The following is a 20,002-nucleotide window of genomic DNA, read 5'->3' as shown; positions in this document are numbered from 1 at the left end:
TTCAGTGGCGGGGCTGGCAAACGTCGTTCCCTAGCCCCGCGGCCCTTTAAAGCCCGGACAGGTGCAGCTCGGTGCCGCCTCTGGTTGGCTGGCGTGGGGTGACGTAATGGCACATGGCCCGTCGCCATTGGCTGGGCGGCAAGCTCCGCCCCCTGGACTGCGGCGCGGGTGGGGGTTGTACGTTTTACGCAGGCTGTAGCAGCGACGCGGTGAGGAGACGGCCCACGGCGCCCGCGGACTGGGGCGGTCGCTTCTTCCTTCTCCGTGGCCTACGAGGGTCTGGATCTTTCTCTGCCGGCTCGTGGGCCGTGCCTTTGCCCTTCTGCGAGGCCCTGAATCTGACCCCTTCCCTTCATATCCGGATCCGGGCTCCTCCCCCCAAGCCCGGGGTTCCGGACATCTCCCCCAAGACAACCCCTCTGGCCTCTTCTCCTTCAGTATTTGGAATCTGATCTCTTCTCCCTAATTCTGCGGATCCGGCCCCTAATATCCTTTATCAGACCTTCAAACAAGAGGCTGACTTCTGCCCCCTTGTCAAGGAGCGAGGCCACTTTCCTCTCCACCCCATACTAACGAGGATAACTTATTTCTCTTCTGGAATTGCATCTTATGCTCCTTTCCCCACCCATCCCCACAGCCCCTGCAATACCCAGTTTGGCCTTTTTTGCTTGTAATAACGCAGATCCCAGCGCCACGGCACCTCAGAACAGACCTTTTTCTTTCTCGCGTGGGGCCTGACTCCTTCAGTGAAGCCTCTCCACGCCCTCTATCTGCAGGTCCCCAGCCTGGGTAAAGATGGCCCCACGGCCCCCGAAGGGCCTGGTCCCGGCTGTGCTCTGGGGCCTGAGCCTCTTCCTCAACCTCCCAGGCCCCATCTGGCTCCAGCCCGCTCCACCTCCCCAGTCTTCTCCCCCGCCTCAGCCCCATCCGTGTCATACCTGCCGGGGACTGGTTGACAGCTTTAACAAGGTGGGTGCACCGGCAGCCTCGTTGGAGGGGAACACAGCGATTTAGAGTGGGGAACTCTGGGATGCAAATCTGTGTGGATTCAAGTTTCATCTTGGTTTCTTACTAGTTGTATGGCCGTAGGCAGGTTGCCTTTCTGTGCCTCAGTTTCCTGGTCAGTAGAACAGTGAAGTGCTAGCATGTGCCAGGCACTGTACTTAGCTATTACTAATTTTCTGTTTCCAGGGCCTGGAGAGAACCATCCGGGACAACTTTGGAGGTGGAAACACTGCCTGGGAGGAAGAGAAGTTGTCCAAATACAAAGACAGGTAAGGGGCTGCTGGGGGAAGGGGTGTATATTCCCCTCCCCGCCAAATCTCTGCTCTACTGGTGTAGGACTAGGAACTCTTGGGGGGCACTTATTCATTCAACAAATAGCACTGAACATCTATAGTATAGCAGTAAACAAGGCAAGCAAAATCCCCCCTTCCTGGAGCTCACATTCTAGTAGAGAAGACAAGCAGTGAATGAGTGAGTGAATAATATTATGTCAGATGAAGAACAAACAGTGAAGCACAGTAGACTGCAGGACGGTGGGAGGCAAGGTGTTCAAGGTTTGGCATTTGAACAGAGAGACATGAAATGAAGAAGCGAACTATGTGACAGGGAGGGAATTGGGCAGAGGATGTGACTGAGCTTGGTGTATTCAAGAAGTGGCTGGAGTGGAGTGAGCCAAGGGGAGAGTGATAGAAGGTGAAGGCAGAGGCTTAAGCCTTGAAGGCTACAGAAAAGAGTTTAGATTTTTTTCGGAGTGTAATGGGAAGCTCTTGGAAGGTTATGAGCAGAAAAAGTGATACTGTCTTCTTTATACCTTTAAAGATTACTCACACTGCTATGTAGCAAACAGACTGTAAGGGGCAAGGGTGGAGGAAGCAGGGAGACCAGTTTGGGAGGCAAGTGCATCATCTAGGCATGAAGGCAACACAAGCTAGTGTGGTATCTAGTGGAGGACATGGTGAAGGGGTCACAGTCTGGGTATATTTTGCAGAGAGAACAATAGGACCTGGTGATAGATTCACTATGGGTATAGAGAAACAGTAGAATAAAAGATGCTTACTAGATTTTGGGCCTGAGCAACTGGGTGAATAGTGCAGCTGTTTTCTAAGATGGTGAGATGAGAAACCGAGAAGGTTTAGGGGAGGGGTGGGATGTGGTGTTCTTTGAACGTATTGGGCTGAAATGTCCATTAGACATCCAGGTAGACTCCATACAAATCTGGAATTCAGAAAAGAGTAGGAATTGGAAACAGGAATTTGAGAGTTGTCATTATATAGTCAGTATGTAAAGAAAGCCATGGGAAGGATACAGAAAGCCATTATATAGTCAGCATATACATAATACAGAAAGCCATTATATAGTCAGTATATATATAATACAGAAAGCCATTATACAGTCAGTATATATATAATACAGAAAGCCATTATATAGTCAGTATATATATAATACAGAAAGCCATTATATAGTCAGTATATATATACAATACAGAAAGCCATTATATAGTCAGTATATATATAATACAGAAAGCCATTATATAGTCAGTATATATATAATACAGAAAGCCATTATATAGTCGGCATATATATAATACAGAAAGCCATTATATAGTCAGCATATATATAATACAGAAAGCCATTATATAGTCAGTATATATATACAATACAGAAAGCCATTATATAGTCGGCATATATATAATACAGAAAGCCATTATATAGTCAGCATATATATAATACAGAAAGCCATTATACAGTCAGCATATATATAATACAGAAAGCCATTATATAGTCAGTATATATATAATACAGAAAGCCATTATATAGTCAGTATATATATAATACAGAAAGCCATTATATAGTCAGTATATATATAATACAGAAAGCCATTATATAGTCAGTATATATATAATACAGAAAGCCATTATATAGTCGGCATATATATAATACAGAAAGCCATTATATAGTCAGCATATATATAATACAGAAAGCCATTATATAGTCAGTATATATATACAATACAGAAAGCCATTATATAGTCGGCATATATATAATACAGAAAGCCATTATATAGTCAGTATATATATAATACAGAAAGCCATTATATAGTCAGCATATATATAATACAGAAAGCCATTATATAGTCAGTATATATATAATACAGAAAGCCATTATATAGTCAGTATATATATAATACAGAAAGCCATTATATAGTCAGTATATATATAATACAGAAAGCCATTATATAGTCAGTATATATATAATACAGAAAGCCATTATATAGTCAGTATATATATAATACAGAAAGCCATTATATAGTCAGTGTATATATACAATACAGAAAGCCATTATATAGTCAGTATATATATAATACAGAAAGCCATTATATAGTCAGTATATATATACAATACAGAAAGCCATTATATAGTCAGTAGATATATAATACAGAAAGCCATTATATAGTCAGTATATATATAATACAGAAAGCCATTATACAGTCAGCATATATATAATACAGAAAGCCATTATATAGTCAGCGTATATATAATACAGAAAGCCATTATATAGTCAGTATATATATAATACAGAAAGCCATTATATAGTCAGCGTATATATATAATACAGAAAGCCATTATATAGTCGGCATATATATAATACAGAAAGCCATTATATAGTCAGTATATATATAATACAGAAAGCCATTATATAGTCAGCATATATATAATACAGAAAGCCATTATATAGTCAGTATATATATAATACAGAAAGCCATTATATAGTCAGTATATATATAATACAGAAAGCCATTATATAGTCAGTATATATATAATACAGAAAGCCATTATATAGTCAGTATATATATAATACAGAAAGCCATTATATAGTCAGTATATATATAATACAGAAAGCCATTATACAGTCGGTATATATATAATACAGAAAGCCATTATACAGTCGGTATATATATAATACAGAAAGCCACTATACAGTCAGTATATATATAATACAGAAAGCCACTATACAGTCGGCATATATATAATACAGAAAGCCACTATACAGTCGGCATATATATAATACAGAAAGCCACTATACAGTCGGCATATATATAATACAGAAAGCCATTATACAGTCGGCATATATATAATACAGAAAGCCATTATACAGTCGGCATATATATAATACAGAAAGCCATTATACAGTCGGCATATATATAATACAGAAAGCCATTATATAGTCGGTATATATATAATACAGAAAGCCATTATATAGTCAGTATATATATAATACAGAAAGCCATTATATAGTCAGTATATATATAATACAGAAAGCCATTATATAGTCAGTATATATATAATACAGAAAGCCATTATATAGTCAGTATATATATAATACAGAAAGCCATTATATAGTCAGTATATATATAATACAGAAAGCCATTATATAGTCAGCGTATATATATAATACAGAAAGCCATTATATAGTCGGCATATATATAATACAGAAAGCCATTATATAGTCGGCATATATATAATACAGAAAGCCATTATATAGTCAGTATATATATAATACAGAAAGCCATTATATAGTCAGTATATATATAATACAGAAAGCCATTATATAGTCAGTATATATATAATACAGAAAGCCATTATATAGTCAGTATATATATAATACAGAAAGCCACTATATAGTCAGTATATATATAATACAGAAAGCCACTATATAGTCGGCATATATATAATACAGAAAGCCACTATATAGTCGGCATATATATAATACAGAAAGCCATTATACAGTCGGCATATATATAATACAGAAAGCCATTATACAGTCAGCATATATATAATACAGAAAGCCATTATATAGTCAGCATATATATAATACAGAAAGCCATTATATAGTCAGTATATATATAATACAGAAAGCCATTATATAGTCAGTATATATATAATACAGAAAGCCATTATATAGTCAGTATATATATAATACAGAAAGCCATTATATAGTCAGTATATATATAATACAGAAAGCCATTATATAGTCAGTATATATATAATACAGAAAGCCATTATACAGTCGGCATATATATAATACAGAAAGCCATTATACAGTCGGCATATATATAATACAGAAAGCCATTATATAGTCGGCATATATATAATACAGAAAGCCATTATATAGTCGGCATATATATAATACAGAAAGCCATTATATAGTCGGCATATATATAATACAGAAAGCCATTATATAGTCGGCATATATATAATACAGAAAGCCATTATATAGTCGGCATATATATAATACAGAAAGCCATTATATAGTCGGCATATATATAATACAGAAAGCCATTATATAGTCGGCATATATATAATACAGAAAGCCATTATATAGTCGGCATATATATAATACAGAAAGCCATTATATAGTCGGCATATATATAATACAGAAAGCCATTATACAGTCGGCATATATATAATACAGAAAGCCATTATACAGTCGGCATATATATAATACAGAAAGCCATTATATAGTCGGCATATATATAATACAGAAAGCCATTATATAGTCGGTATATATATAATACAGAAAGCCATTATATAGTCAGTATATATATAATACAGAAAGCCATTATATAGTCAGCATATATATAATACAGAAAGCCATTATATAGTCAGTGTATATATACAATACAGAAAGCCATTATATAGTCAGTATATATATAATACAGAAAGCCATTATATAGTCAGTATATATATAATACAGAAAGCCATTATATAGTCAGTATATATATAATACAGAAAGCCATTATATAGTCAGTATATATATAATACAGAAAGCCATTATATAGTCAGTATATATATAATACAGAAAGCCATTATATAGTCAGCATATATATAATACAGAAAGCCACTATATAGTCGGCATATATATAATACAGAAAGCCATTATACAGTCGGCATATATATAATACAGAAAGCCATTATATAGTCAGTATATATATAATACAGAAAGCCATTATACAGTCAGCATATATATAATACAGAAAGCCATTATACAGTCAGCATATATATAATACAGAAAGCCATTATACAGTCAGCATATATATAATACAGAAAGCCATTATACAGTCAGCATATATATAATACAGAAAGCCATTATATAGTCAGCATATATATAATACAGAAAGCCATTATACAGTCAGCATATATATAATACAGAAAGCCATTATACAGTCAGCATATATATAATACAGAAAGCCATTATATAGTCAGCATATATATAATACAGAAAGCCATTATATAGTCAGCATATATATAATACAGAAAGCCATTATATAGTCAGTATATATATAATACAGAAAGCCATTATATAGTCAGTATATATATAATACAGAAAGCCATTATATAGTCAGTATATATATAATACAGAAAGCCATTATACAGTCAGCATATATATAATACAGAAAGCCATTATATAATACAGAAAGCCATTATATAGTCGGCATATATATAATACAGAAAGCCATTATATAGTCAGTATATATATAATACAGAAAGCCATTATATAGTCAGTATATATATAATACAGAAAGCCATTATATAGTCAGTATATATATAATACAGAAAGCCATTATATAGTCAGTATATATATAATACAGAAAGCCATTATATAGTCAGTATATATATAATACAGAAAGCCATTATATAGTCAGTATATATATAATACAGAAAGCCATTATACAGTCAGCATATATATAATACAGAAAGCCATTATATAATACAGAAAGCCATTATATAGTCGGCATATATATAATACAGAAAGCCATTATATAGTCAGTATATATATAATACAGAAAGCCATTATATAGTCAGTATATATATAATACAGAAAGCCATTATATAGTCAGTATATATATAATACAGAAAGCCATTATATAGTCAGTATATATATAATACAGAAAGCCATTATATAGTCAGTATATATATAATACAGAAAGCCATTATATAGTCAGTATATATATAATACAGAAAGCCATTATATAGTCAGTATATATATAATACAGAAAGCCATTATATAGTCAGCATATATATAATACAGAAAGCCACTATACAGTCGGCATATATATAATACAGAAAGCCATTATACAGTCGGCATATATATAATACAGAAAGCCATTATACAGTCGGCATATATATAATACAGAAAGCCATTATACAGTCAGCATATATATAATACAGAAAGCCATTATACAGTCAGCATATATATAATACAGAAAGCCATTATACAGTCAGCATATATATAATACAGAAAGCCATTATACAGTCAGCATATATATAATACAGAAAGCCATTATATAGTCAGTATATATATAATACAGAAAGCCATTATATAGTCAGTATATATATAATACAGAAAGCCATTATATAGTCAGTATATATATAATACAGAAAGCCATTATACAGTCAGCATATATATAATACAGAAAGCCATTATATAATACAGAAAGCCATTATATAGTCGGCATATATACAGTCAGCATATATATAATACAGAAAGCCATTATATAATACAGAAAGCCATTATATAATACAGAAAGCCATTATATAGTCAGTATATATATAATACAGAAAGCCATTATATAGTCAGTATATATATAATACAGAAAGCCATTATATAGTCAGTATATATATAATACAGAAAGCCATTATATAGTCAGTATATATATAATACAGAAAGCCATTATATAGTCAGTATATATATAATACAGAAAGCCATTATATAGTCAGTATATATATAATACAGAAAGCCATTATATAGTCAGCATATATATAATACAGAAAGCCACTATATAGTCGGCATATATATAATACAGAAAGCCATTATACAGTCGGCATATATATAATACAGAAAGCCATTATACAGTCAGCATATATATAATACAGAAAGCCATTATACAGTCAGCATATATATAATACAGAAAGCCATTATACAGTCAGCATATATATAATACAGAAAGCCATTATACAGTCAGCATATATATAATACAGAAAGCCATTATACAGTCAGCATATATATAATACAGAAAGCCATTATATAGTCAGTATATATATAATACAGAAAGCCATTATATAGTCAGTATATATATAATACAGAAAGCCATTATATAGTCAGCATATATATAATACAGAAAGCCATTATACAGTCAGCATATATATAATACAGAAAGCCATTATACAGTCAGCATATATATAATACAGAAAGCCATTATATAGTCAGCATATATATAATACAGAAAGCCATTATATAGTCAGTATATATATAATACAGAAAGCCATTATATAGTCAGTATATATATAATACAGAAAGCCATTATATAGTCAGCATATATATAATACAGAAAGCCATTATACAGTCAGCATATATATAATACAGAAAGCCATTATATAATACAGAAAGCCATTATATAGTCGGCATATATATAATACAGAAAGCCATTATATAGTCAGTATATATATAATACAGAAAGCCATTATATAGTCAGTATATATATAATACAGAAAGCCATTATATAGTCAGTATATATATAATACAGAAAGCCATTATATAGTCAGTATATATATAATACAGAAAGCCATTATATAGTCAGCATATATATATAATACAGAAAGCCACTATATAGTCGGCATATATATAATACAGAAAGCCACTATACAGTCGGCATATATATAATACAGAAAGCCATTATACAGTCAGCATATATATAATACAGAAAGCCATTATACAGTCAGCATATATATAATACAGAAAGCCATTATACAGTCAGCATATATATAATACAGAAAGCCATTATACAGTCAGCATATATATAATACAGAAAGCCATTATATAGTCAGTATATATATAATACAGAAAGCCATTATATAGTCAGTATATATATAATACAGAAAGCCATTATATAGTCAGTATATATATAATACAGAAAGCCATTATATAGTCAGTATATATATAATACAGAAAGCCATTATATAGTCAGTATATATATAATACAGAAAGCCATTATACAGTCAGCATATATATAATACAGAAAGCCATTATATAATACAGAAAGCCATTATATAGTCGGCATATATATAATACAGAAAGCCATTATATAGTCAGTATATATATAATACAGAAAGCCATTATATAGTCAGTATATATATAATACAGAAAGCCATTATATAGTCAGTATATATATAATACAGAAAGCCATTATATAGTCAGTATATATATAATACAGAAAGCCATTATATAGTCAGTATATATATAATACAGAAAGCCATTATATAGTCAGTATATATATAATACAGAAAGCCATTATATAGTCAGTATATATATAATACAGAAAGCCATTATATAGTCAGCATATATATAATACAGAAAGCCACTATACAGTCGGCATATATATAATACAGAAAGCCATTATACAGTCGGCATATATATAATACAGAAAGCCATTATACAGTCGGCATATATATAATACAGAAAGCCATTATACAGTCAGCATATATATAATACAGAAAGCCATTATACAGTCAGCATATATATAATACAGAAAGCCATTATATAGTCAGCATATATATAATACAGAAAGCCATTATATAGTCAGCATATATATAATACAGAAAGCCATTATATAGTCAGTATATATATAATACAGAAAGCCATTATATAGTCAGTATATATATAATACAGAAAGCCATTATACAGTCAGCATATATATAATACAGAAAGCCATTATATAATACAGAAAGCCATTATATAGTCGGCATATATATAATACAGAAAGCCATTATATAGTCAGTATATATATAATACAGAAAGCCATTATATAGTCAGTATATATATAATACAGAAAGCCATTATATAGTCAGTATATATATAATACAGAAAGCCATTATATAGTCAGCATATATATAATACAGAAAGCCACTATATAGTCGGCATATATATAATACAGAAAGCCACTATATAGTCGGCATATATATAATACAGAAAGCCATTATACAGTCGGCATATATATAATACAGAAAGCCACTATACAGTCAGCATATATATAATACAGAAAGCCATTATACAGTCAGCATATATATAATACAGAAAGCCATTATACAGTCAGCATATATATAATACAGAAAGCCATTATACAGTCAGCATATATATAATACAGAAAGCCATTATACAGTCAGCATATATATAATACAGAAAGCCATTATATAGTCAGTATATATATAATACAGAAAGCCATTATATAGTCAGTATATATATAATACAGAAAGCCATTATATAGTCAGCATATATATAATACAGAAAGCCATTATACAGTCAGCATATATATAATACAGAAAGCCATTATACAGTCAGCATATATATAATACAGAAAGCCATTATATAGTCAGCATATATATAATACAGAAAGCCATTATATAGTCAGTATATATATAATACAGAAAGCCATTATATAGTCAGTATATATATAATACAGAAAGCCATTATATAGTCAGTATATATATAATACAGAAAGCCATTATATAGTCAGTATATATATAATACAGAAAGCCATTATATAGTCAGTATATATATAATACAGAAAGCCATTATATAGTCAGTATATATATAATACAGAAAGCCATTATATAGTCAGTATATATATAATACAGAAAGCCATTATATAGTCAGCATATATATAATACAGAAAGCCACTATACAGTCGGCATATATATAATACAGAAAGCCATTATACAGTCGGCATATATATAATACAGAAAGCCATTATACAGTCGGCATATATATAATACAGAAAGCCATTATACAGTCAGCATATATATAATACAGAAAGCCATTATACAGTCAGCATATATATAATACAGAAAGCCATTATATAGTCAGCATATATATAATACAGAAAGCCATTATATAGTCAGTATATATATAATACAGAAAGCCATTATATAGTCAGTATATATATAATACAGAAAGCCATTATATAGTCAGTATATATATAATACAGAAAGCCATTATACAGTCAGCATATATATAATACAGAAAGCCATTATATAATACAGAAAGCCATTATATAGTCGGCATATATATAATACAGAAAGCCATTATATAGTCAGTATATATATAATACAGAAAGCCATTATATAGTCAGTATATATATAATACAGAAAGCCATTATATAGTCAGTATATATATAATACAGAAAGCCATTATATAGTCAGTATATATATAATACAGAAAGCCATTATATAGTCAGCATATATATAATACAGAAAGCCACTATATAGTCGGCATATATATAATACAGAAAGCCACTATATAGTCGGCATATATATAATACAGAAAGCCATTATACAGTCGGCATATATATAATACAGAAAGCCACTATACAGTCAGCATATATATAATACAGAAAGCCATTATACAGTCAGCATATATATAATACAGAAAGCCATTATACAGTCAGCATATATATAATACAGAAAGCCATTATACAGTCAGCATATATATAATACAGAAAGCCATTATACAGTCAGCATATATATAATACAGAAAGCCATTATATAGTCAGTATATATATAATACAGAAAGCCATTATATAGTCAGTATATATATAATACAGAAAGCCATTATATAGTCAGCATATATATAATACAGAAAGCCATTATACAGTCAGCATATATATAATACAGAAAGCCATTATACAGTCAGCATATATATAATACAGAAAGCCATTATATAGTCAGCATATATATAATACAGAAAGCCATTATATAGTCAGTATATATATAATACAGAAAGCCATTATATAGTCAGTATATATATAATACAGAAAGCCATTATATAGTCAGTATATATATAATACAGAAAGCCATTATACAGTCAGCATATATATAATACAGAAAGCCATTATATAATACAGAAAGCCATTATATAGTCGGCATATATATAATACAGAAAGCCATTATATAGTCAGTATATATATAATACAGAAAGCCATTATATAGTCAGTATATATATAATACAGAAAGCCATTATATAGTCAGTATATATATAATACAGAAAGCCATTATATAGTCAGTATATATATAATACAGAAAGCCATTATATAGTCAGTATATATATAATACAGAAAGCCATTATATAGTCAGTATGTAAAGAAAGGCATGGGAAGGATACAGAAAGCCGAGCCCTGAGCCCTCCAGCTTTTCAAAGTCAAATGGAAGAGGAGTCAGCAAAGGCTCAGAGTTAGACCTGGTTGTCGGTTCTTAACCTCTCAGAGCCACAGTTTCTTCACCTGTAAAATGGGGATATTAATACCTGGTTTGCCTATTTCATAGAAGTGTGGAAAAGGCTTAACTGGGATGCCCACTAGAAATAAAGGTTTTGTTATTATGTAACATTGGTCATTTTCTCTTTTCCTGCGCCGGGCCTGAGTTTCCTCATTCAGGAATGAGGGGATTGGCTAAGACAACCCCAGAGGCACTTCCAGCTTTGTAATGGCTCCTGCATTGCTTGCTTTTTTAAATCACCTCCTATATGCCAGGCACTGTGCCAGACCCTTTAAATACAGGATATAAGACATCAAATATTTATATATGTGTGTATATATATACATATATATATATATTTAATTGTGGTAAAATACACATAAAAAATTTCCCATTGAAGACATTTAATAACATTTACAATGTTGTGCAGCCATCACCACTATGTAGTTCCAGAACATTTTCATTACCCACCCCCCGCAAAAAATCCTATACCTATTACACAGCCACTCCCCGTTCTCCCCTTCCCTCGGCTCTTGGCAATCACTAATTTGAGTTAGTCAAGCAGAAATTATGGATTTGCTGATTTCATTGGAATCATAAAATATGTGGCTTTTTGTGTCTGGCTAGTTTCACTTAGCATAATGTTTTCAAGGTTCACCCATACCGTAGCATATATCAATACTTATTCCTTTTTATGGCTGAATAATATTCTCATTTGGCTGTACCACATTTTGTTTATCCATGCATCAGTTGATGGATATCTGCATTGTTTCTACCTTTTGGCTGTTGTGAATAGTGCTGCTATGAACATTGTGTACAAGTTTTCGTTTGAACACCTGTTTTCCATTCTTTTGGGTCTGTATCCAGTAGTGGAATTGGTGGGTCCTATGGCAATTCCATGTTTTACTTATTGAGGAACTGCTTTTCCACAGTGGTGATGCCATTTTGTATTCCCACCTGCAGTGTGGGAGGATTCTAATTTCTCCACATCCCTGCCAACACTTGTTATAGGATGTATTTTTAGCCATATCTACCCAGCAAGGGTATTATATTCCATTGCTCAGATGCAGGAACTGATGTATGTTACAAGAAACCTGCAGGGAAGGTATTGTCGTCCCCATTTTACAGATGACAAAACAAAGAGGTTCAGAGAGGTTAAGTGACTTGCCCAAGGTCCACTAGATTTGAACCCAGGTCTCTCTGCTTCCCAGAACCATGACCCCTTCCATTATACCTCATGGCCTCTCCTTTGATATTTTCACTGCACGTGGAAGGGTGGAGAGAGACCTGAGGAGGGTGGTGGGTGGGGTGGGGCGTGTTTCCCACCAGCCCTGCCCTATCCGGTCAGTGAGACCCGCCTGGTAGAGGTGCTGGAGGGTGTGTGCAGCAAGTCGGACTTCGAGTGCCACCGCCTGCTGGAGCTGAGTGAGGAGCTGGTGGAGAGCTGGTGGTTTCACAAGTGAGTGGCAAGGGGGCCTTCCCTGGGAGTGGGTCACAGGTGGGGCCTGGTGACAAGGCCTTGATTTGGCCAAGAAGCAGGGGGGTGCATGCTGGGGCCCATGTCCTGGTTCTGCTCCTTCCAAACCCAGATCTGCTAAGGACTTGCCGGGGGACTTGCGCTCCACTTTGAGCCTCAGTTCACCCTTCTGCCAAATGGGGAAAGGGCATTGGTCAGATGGCCTTTTGGGTCTTATGTCCAAGCTGGGTTGAATCACAGATTCAGGCATGGGGGAATGGGAACAGCACTTCTGACACTATCTCAGTGCCTCCTCCCCACCTCCCTCCACCCTGCCCCTGCCTCAGGCAGCAGGAGGCCCCGGACCTCTTCCAGTGGCTGTGCTCAGATTCCCTGAAGCTCTGCTGCCCCGCAGGCACCTTCGGGCCCTCCTGCCTTCGTGAGTTTTTCAGTTGCTCTTGGGGATGGGAGGGGACCGCCGAGTCCAGGGATCCAGTCCTGGCTCTGTCCCTAGTTCGCTGTGTGAACTCAGGCTACTCAGATAAACTTCTCTGGACCTCAGTTCTTGCCCGCCTCACAGGGCTGGGGAGATGGGCAAATCAGTGGGGAAAGGCTTGGAGAAAGCACAGGGGCTAGACTGAGTCAGATGCAGTATGGTTATCATCATGTATTAAAGAAATGATAGATCTCCCAGCCCCTTCATTTCCCATGCCAGATCGGACTATGGTACCTTCCTGGGGAGGGGCGTGTGTTGCCCTGGAGCCCCCATGATCGCCATCCATCCTCACACACAGTCCTGGCACAAGAGCTGAACTTACTACCAGCCTCTTTTAGAGCAGTCTTTCCTGAAGCTACAGATAAAGAGCTAGCTACAAAGATGGCAAATTCAGTCTTTGTAAAAGAAAATATTGGCTGGGCTCGGTGGCTCACACCTGTAATCCCAACACTTTGGGAGGCCGTGGTGGGCGGATCATGAAGTCAGGAGATCGAGACCATCCTGGCTATCATGGTGAAACACTGTCTCTACTAAAAAATACAAAAAATTAGCCGGGCGTGGTGGCGGGCGCCCCTAGTCCCAGCTACTCGGGAGGCTGAGGCAGAAGAATGGCATGAACCCGGGAAGCGGAGCTTGCAGTGAGCCGAGATCATGCCACTGCACTCCAGCCTGGGCGACAGAGCGAGACTCTGTCTCAAAAAAAAAAAAGAAAAACAAAATATTTGGTGCAGTGGCTCGTACCTGTAAACCCAGCACTTTGGGAGGCTGAGGCAGGAGGATCACTTGAGGCCAGGAGTTTGAGAGACCAGCCTGGGTAACATAGCAAGACCCTGTCTCTTAAAAAAAAAAAAATAGTAGGGCATGGTGGTGCAGCCTGTTGTCCCCCTAGGCTGAGGTGGGAGGATTGCTTGAGCCCAGGAGTTCGAGGCTACAGTGAGCTATGATCACGTCATTGCCTGGGAAACAGAGCGAGACCCTGTCACTAAAAATAAATAAATAAATAAATAAAAGGTTTGTAAAATCTAATTGTTCCACAAGAGGAAATTGGTTAAGTAAATATCAGTTTTATGACAAAATATTATGTCATTAAAATTAATTTTCTTCTCCAAAAATGTTTACTGATATGCAGAGCAGAAAATATTATCTTGTATATCAAGGTTGTATAGATGACCTCACCTGGTTTGGTGTCTTCCCACAGCCTGTCCTGGGGGAACAGAGAGGCCCTGTGGTGGCTACGGACAGTGTGAAGGAGAAGGGACACGAGGGGGCAGCGGGCACTGTGACTGCCAAGCCGGCTACGGGGGTGAGGCCTGTGGCCAGTGTGGCCTTGGCTACTTTGAGGCAGAACGCAACGCCAGCCATCTGGTATGTTCGGGTAGGTAGCCAAAAGGTGTGGCACTGGGCAGGGGCAGATGGGGCACCTGCCTGCCCATCCTCATGCTGCCCCATTCTACCCAGCTTGTTTTGGCCCCTGTGCCCGATGTTCAGGACCTGAGGAATCAAACTGTTTGCAATGCAAGAAGGGCTGGGCCTTGCATCACCTCAAGTGTGTAGGTAAGTGGGGCCCTAGCTAGGTCTGGGAAGATGGTCAGGGGCCTGGGCTTGGTCCTTCATTCTCTCAACACCAGCCTGGGCTAGACTAGCCTAGGCCCCACCTTCATGGAGATCTCAACCTGGCTGGGCAGGCAGAAAAGTAACCAGAAACTTACAGTCCGCTACACAGGTACTGTGTAGTATAGTCCCTGTGTACAGTGAGAGATGCTTCTGATCTAGTTCAGTGGAAATGGTGATGGGGAATCAGGAAAGGCTTCTTGGAGGAGGCGTTACTTTGGCCAAGTCTTAAAAATTGAGGAAGGGGCTGGGCGCAGTGGCTCACGCCTGTAATCCCAGCACTTTGGGAGACCAAGGCAGGCAGATCACAAGGTCAGGAGATCGAGACCATCCTGGCTAACATGGTGAAACCCTGTCTCAACTAAAAATACAAAAAATTAGCTGGGCATGGTGGCGGGTGCCTGTAGTCCCAGCTACTCAGGAGGCTGAGGCAGGAGAAGGGCATGAACCTGGGAGGCGGAGCTTGCAGTAAGCCAAGATCGTGCCACTGTACTCCAGTCTGGGCAACAGAGGGAGACTCCATCTCAAAAAAAAAAAAAAAAAAAAAAAAAAAAATTGAAGAAGGGTTGGCCAGGAGAATGAGGACATTGAACTTGGGGTCAGGAAACCTGGGTTCAAGACTTGGTTTGGTCCCAGCCTAGCCACTTATATAGACTAGAGTAAAGGCTAAGCTGCTGTAACAAAAATCCCCAAAAGACTGTGGCTTAAAGAATATAGAGGTTGGCCGGGTGTGGTAGCTCACTCATGCCTCTAATCCCAGCACTTTGGAAGGCCGAAGGTGGGGTGGATCACCTGAGGTCAGGAGTTCGAGACCAGCCTGGCCAACATGGCAAAACCCTGTCTGTACTAAAAATACAAAAATTAGCCAGGCATGGTGGCAGGTGCCTGTAATCCCAGCTACTCGGGAGGCAGAGGCAGGAGAGTCACTTGAATCCAGGAGGCAGAGGTTGCAGTGAGCCAAGATCACACCATTGCACTGTAGCGTGGGTGACAAGAGCGAAACTCTATCTCAAAAAAAAAAAAAAGAATCTAGAGGGTAGAGGTTTATTTTTTTTCTCATATTACAGTCCCAAAGTGAGAAGTCCAGGCTGGCAAGCGAGCTCTGCTAGTCACAATCATTCCAGTACCCAGATTATTCCTGTAACTTACTGCACAATCATCCCCTTGGGCGTTGTCTGCATGGTTGAAGCTGAGTCCTGGGCATCTCCATGTCCCACGTGCCAGCACTCAGGAAGGGAGAAGGGAAAGAAAGTGCATTGAGGAGTCCAAGCATTGTTTTAAGACCAAGCTAACAGTGGAGCTCATCACTCCTGTTTACATCCTGTTGGCCAGAACTCAATCACAGGGACACACTTAGCTTCAAGACAGGTTGGAAAATGTGGTCTCCGGCTGGGCAGCCTGAAGTCTAGCTAGTCTGCTTCTATATTGGTAGACAGCTTGCAGTCTCTGCCATACCATTTAATCCCAGGCAAGACCATTCCCCAACGGCTCTGGCCTCAGCTTCCCTACTAAACAGGGATTGAAATTCTCACCCTGCTCACCTCTCTGCAGACATTGACGAGTGTGGCACAGAGGGAGCCAACTGTGGAGCCGACCAATTCTGCGTGAACACTGAGGGCTCCTATGAGTGCCGAGGTCAGTGTCTACTTCTGCAGAGGAGGGGATGTGAGGAGGGGAGGAAGAGCTGCTCCACACCTGTCCCTCCAAACTCTCCCCTTCTCAGGCTTCAGAGCACCCCCAGGCCTCCTCTTCTGGAGCGTGGCTCCCCTGGGCCTAGGTGCACATCTCACCCTCATCTTTCTCTCCTCTCTCCAGACTGTGCCAAGGCCTGCCTAGGCTGCATGGGGGCAGGGCCAGGTCGCTGTAAGAAGTGTAGCCCTGGCTACCAGCAGGTGGGCTCCAAGTGTCTCGGTGAGTCTCCTGCTGGTGGGACACAGGCACCTGGGAGTGCCTCACCCAGCATGAATGGTGAAGAGGCCGGAATATGGGCAGGCGGGGGAAGGAAGGGTGGAATGTTGCCTGGGCAAGGGCAGAGGGGAGTGTTGAGAGATAGACAAGATGGAGTCAGGGTGCTGCGTGGGGGGCCCTAGCAGGACTCTGACCCCTCCCTCCCCTCAAGATGTGGATGAGTGTGAGACAGAGGTGTGTCCAGGAGAGAACAAGCAGTGTGAAAACACCGAGGGCGGTTATCGCTGCATCTGTGCTGAGGGCTACAAGCAGATGGAAGGCATCTGTGTGAAGGAGCAGATCCCAGGTGAGCCCTGGGGCGGGAGAGGGGAGGTCCTCATTCAAAGAGAAGGCAGGCAAGCCCCTTTCCCAGGTAGCAGTGGCAGCTCCAGGCCCTGCCCCACCCCTACTGCCACCCAGCCCCCCCGGAGGCTGCACTGAGACCGGGCTCTACGTCTGATATCCAGGTTGGCTCTCAGCAGCCTTATCCAGGGTACAAAGGGAATCAGACTTGGCATCAAATCAGTCTGCCTCCTTAACCTGTTTCCTCATCCATCCAACGGGACCAGTGTTTGCCCTGGCCTGCTGAGAGCTGTCCTAGGCCAGGGGTGTGGTGAGATGCAGATTAATCACAACGATGATGGCAGGGACCATTTCCCCAGGAATTACCGTGTCAGATGCTGTTCTAGGTGCATTCCTCATCTTAACTTATTAACCCCTGAAACAACCCGACGCTGGAGGTTGGGTTCTCATCCCCATTCTACATATGTAAAAACGAAGATGCAGAGAGATGAAGCTACTTTCCCAGGGCTATATGGCAAGCAAGTTGCAGAGCTGGGATCCCAATCCAGACAGTCTGACCGTGGAACGAGACTCATACATGTAATAAATGCTCTGCCCCCAACTTGTCTACCACATGGCCTTGGCGAGTCCAACCCCTTTACCTCTCTGAGCCTCTTTCCCATTTAGTGAGACAGGGATGGTAACTGCCCCTTACAGAGTGGTTTTGAGCAGTAAATGTTGTGTGCCTGGCTTGCTGGGCAGGCCTGGTGGCCATGATGATCAGGTGCGTGGGAGTTCTGGGGAAACTCCAAGAACTACCACGAACAGGGATACGAGTGCCAGGCTGCATCTCTTGCTCCTCTGCAGAGTCAGCGGGCTTCTTCTCAGAGATGACAGAGGACGAGTTGGTGGTGCTGCAGCAGATGTTCTTTGGCGTCATCATCTGTGCACTGGCCACGCTGGCTGCTAAGGGCGACTTGGTGTTCACCGCCATCTTCATTGGGGCTGTGGCGGCCATGACTGGCTACTGGTTGTCAGAGCGCAGTGACCGTGTGCTGGAGGGCTTCATCAAGGGCAGATAATCTCGGCCACCACTTGTAGGATCTCCTCCCACCCACGCTGCCCCCAGAGCTTGGGCTGTCCTCCTGCTGGACACTCAGGACAGCTTGGTTTATTTTTGAGAGTGGGGTAAGCACCCCTACCTGCCTTACAGAGCAGCCCAGGTACCCAGGCCCAGGCAGAGAAGGCCCCTGGGGTAAAAAGTAGCCCTGAAGGTGGATACCATGAGCTCTTCACCTGGCGGGGACTGGCAGGCTTCACAATGTGTGAATTTCAGAAGTTTTTCCTTAATGGTGGCTGCTAGTGAGCTTTGGCCCCTGCTTAGGATGAGGGGGTCCTCATAGGGGTGGGGCCATCACAGCCCCCTCCTGCCAGCTGCATGCTGCCAGCTCCTGTTCTATGTTCACCACATCCCCACCCCCCATTGCCACTTATTTATTCATCTCAGGAAATAAAGAAAGGTCTTGGAAAGTTAAAAGGCTTCAGTCTTACTACCTGTCCCACCACCCCCACCTCAGGGAAATTTTCTAGAATCCTGGGAAATTGAGGGGTTCTTTGATGGTGAGTGGAGAAAAGATAGAGGAGAAGGTTGCCCCTGAAGTGCTGTTAGGAGAAGGAGGATAGAGGAATCAGCCTTAGGAGGGTTCCATGCCAGCTGTCATTTGGCAAAGGACCCTGGACAGATGACTTTTGCCTCTGAACTTCACTCTTCTCTTTCCTCAAATGGGCTTCATAATGCTTTCCACTCAAGCTTAACATGAGAATTAAATGAGGTGATAAACGTGAAGACCTGGACAGTACACAACAGATGTTCAATAAAAGTGTGGTCGCCATTATGACC

The 20,002-nt window shown here is 38.8% G+C and overlaps 1 protein-coding gene across 2 annotated transcripts; it reads left to right on the top strand.

Annotated features, from left to right (window-relative positions):
* The first annotated feature begins 61 nt into the window (after positions 1–61).
* Positions 62–19,639, top strand: CRELD1 (cysteine rich with EGF like domains 1). Of its 2 annotated transcripts, none has more exons than XM_054481414.2 (11): positions 62–277; positions 777–969; positions 1,192–1,274; positions 13,659–13,769; positions 14,114–14,205; positions 15,461–15,637; positions 15,721–15,816; positions 17,425–17,508; positions 17,689–17,784; positions 17,993–18,127; positions 18,970–19,639. In XM_054481414.2, exons 1-11 carry the CDS (start codon positions 114–116, stop codon positions 19,182–19,184), a joined length of 1,446 nt encoding a protein of 481 aa, XP_054337389.1. In that variant the 5' UTR covers positions 62–113; the 3' UTR covers positions 19,185–19,639. The 2 variants fall into 2 exon arrangements, with proteins under 2 accessions (XP_054337389.1, XP_054337390.1); XM_054481415.2 differs by having other exon boundaries at positions 130–209.
* Positions 19,640–20,002: the final 363 nt, after the last annotated feature.

The sequence above is a fragment of the Pongo pygmaeus genome, chromosome 2 (genome assembly GCF_028885625.2).
Source record: "Pongo pygmaeus isolate AG05252 chromosome 2, NHGRI_mPonPyg2-v2.0_pri, whole genome shotgun sequence".
Classification (NCBI taxonomy): domain Eukaryota; kingdom Metazoa; phylum Chordata; class Mammalia; order Primates; family Hominidae; genus Pongo; species Pongo pygmaeus.
This window is presented reverse-complemented; position numbering and strand designations above follow the sequence as displayed.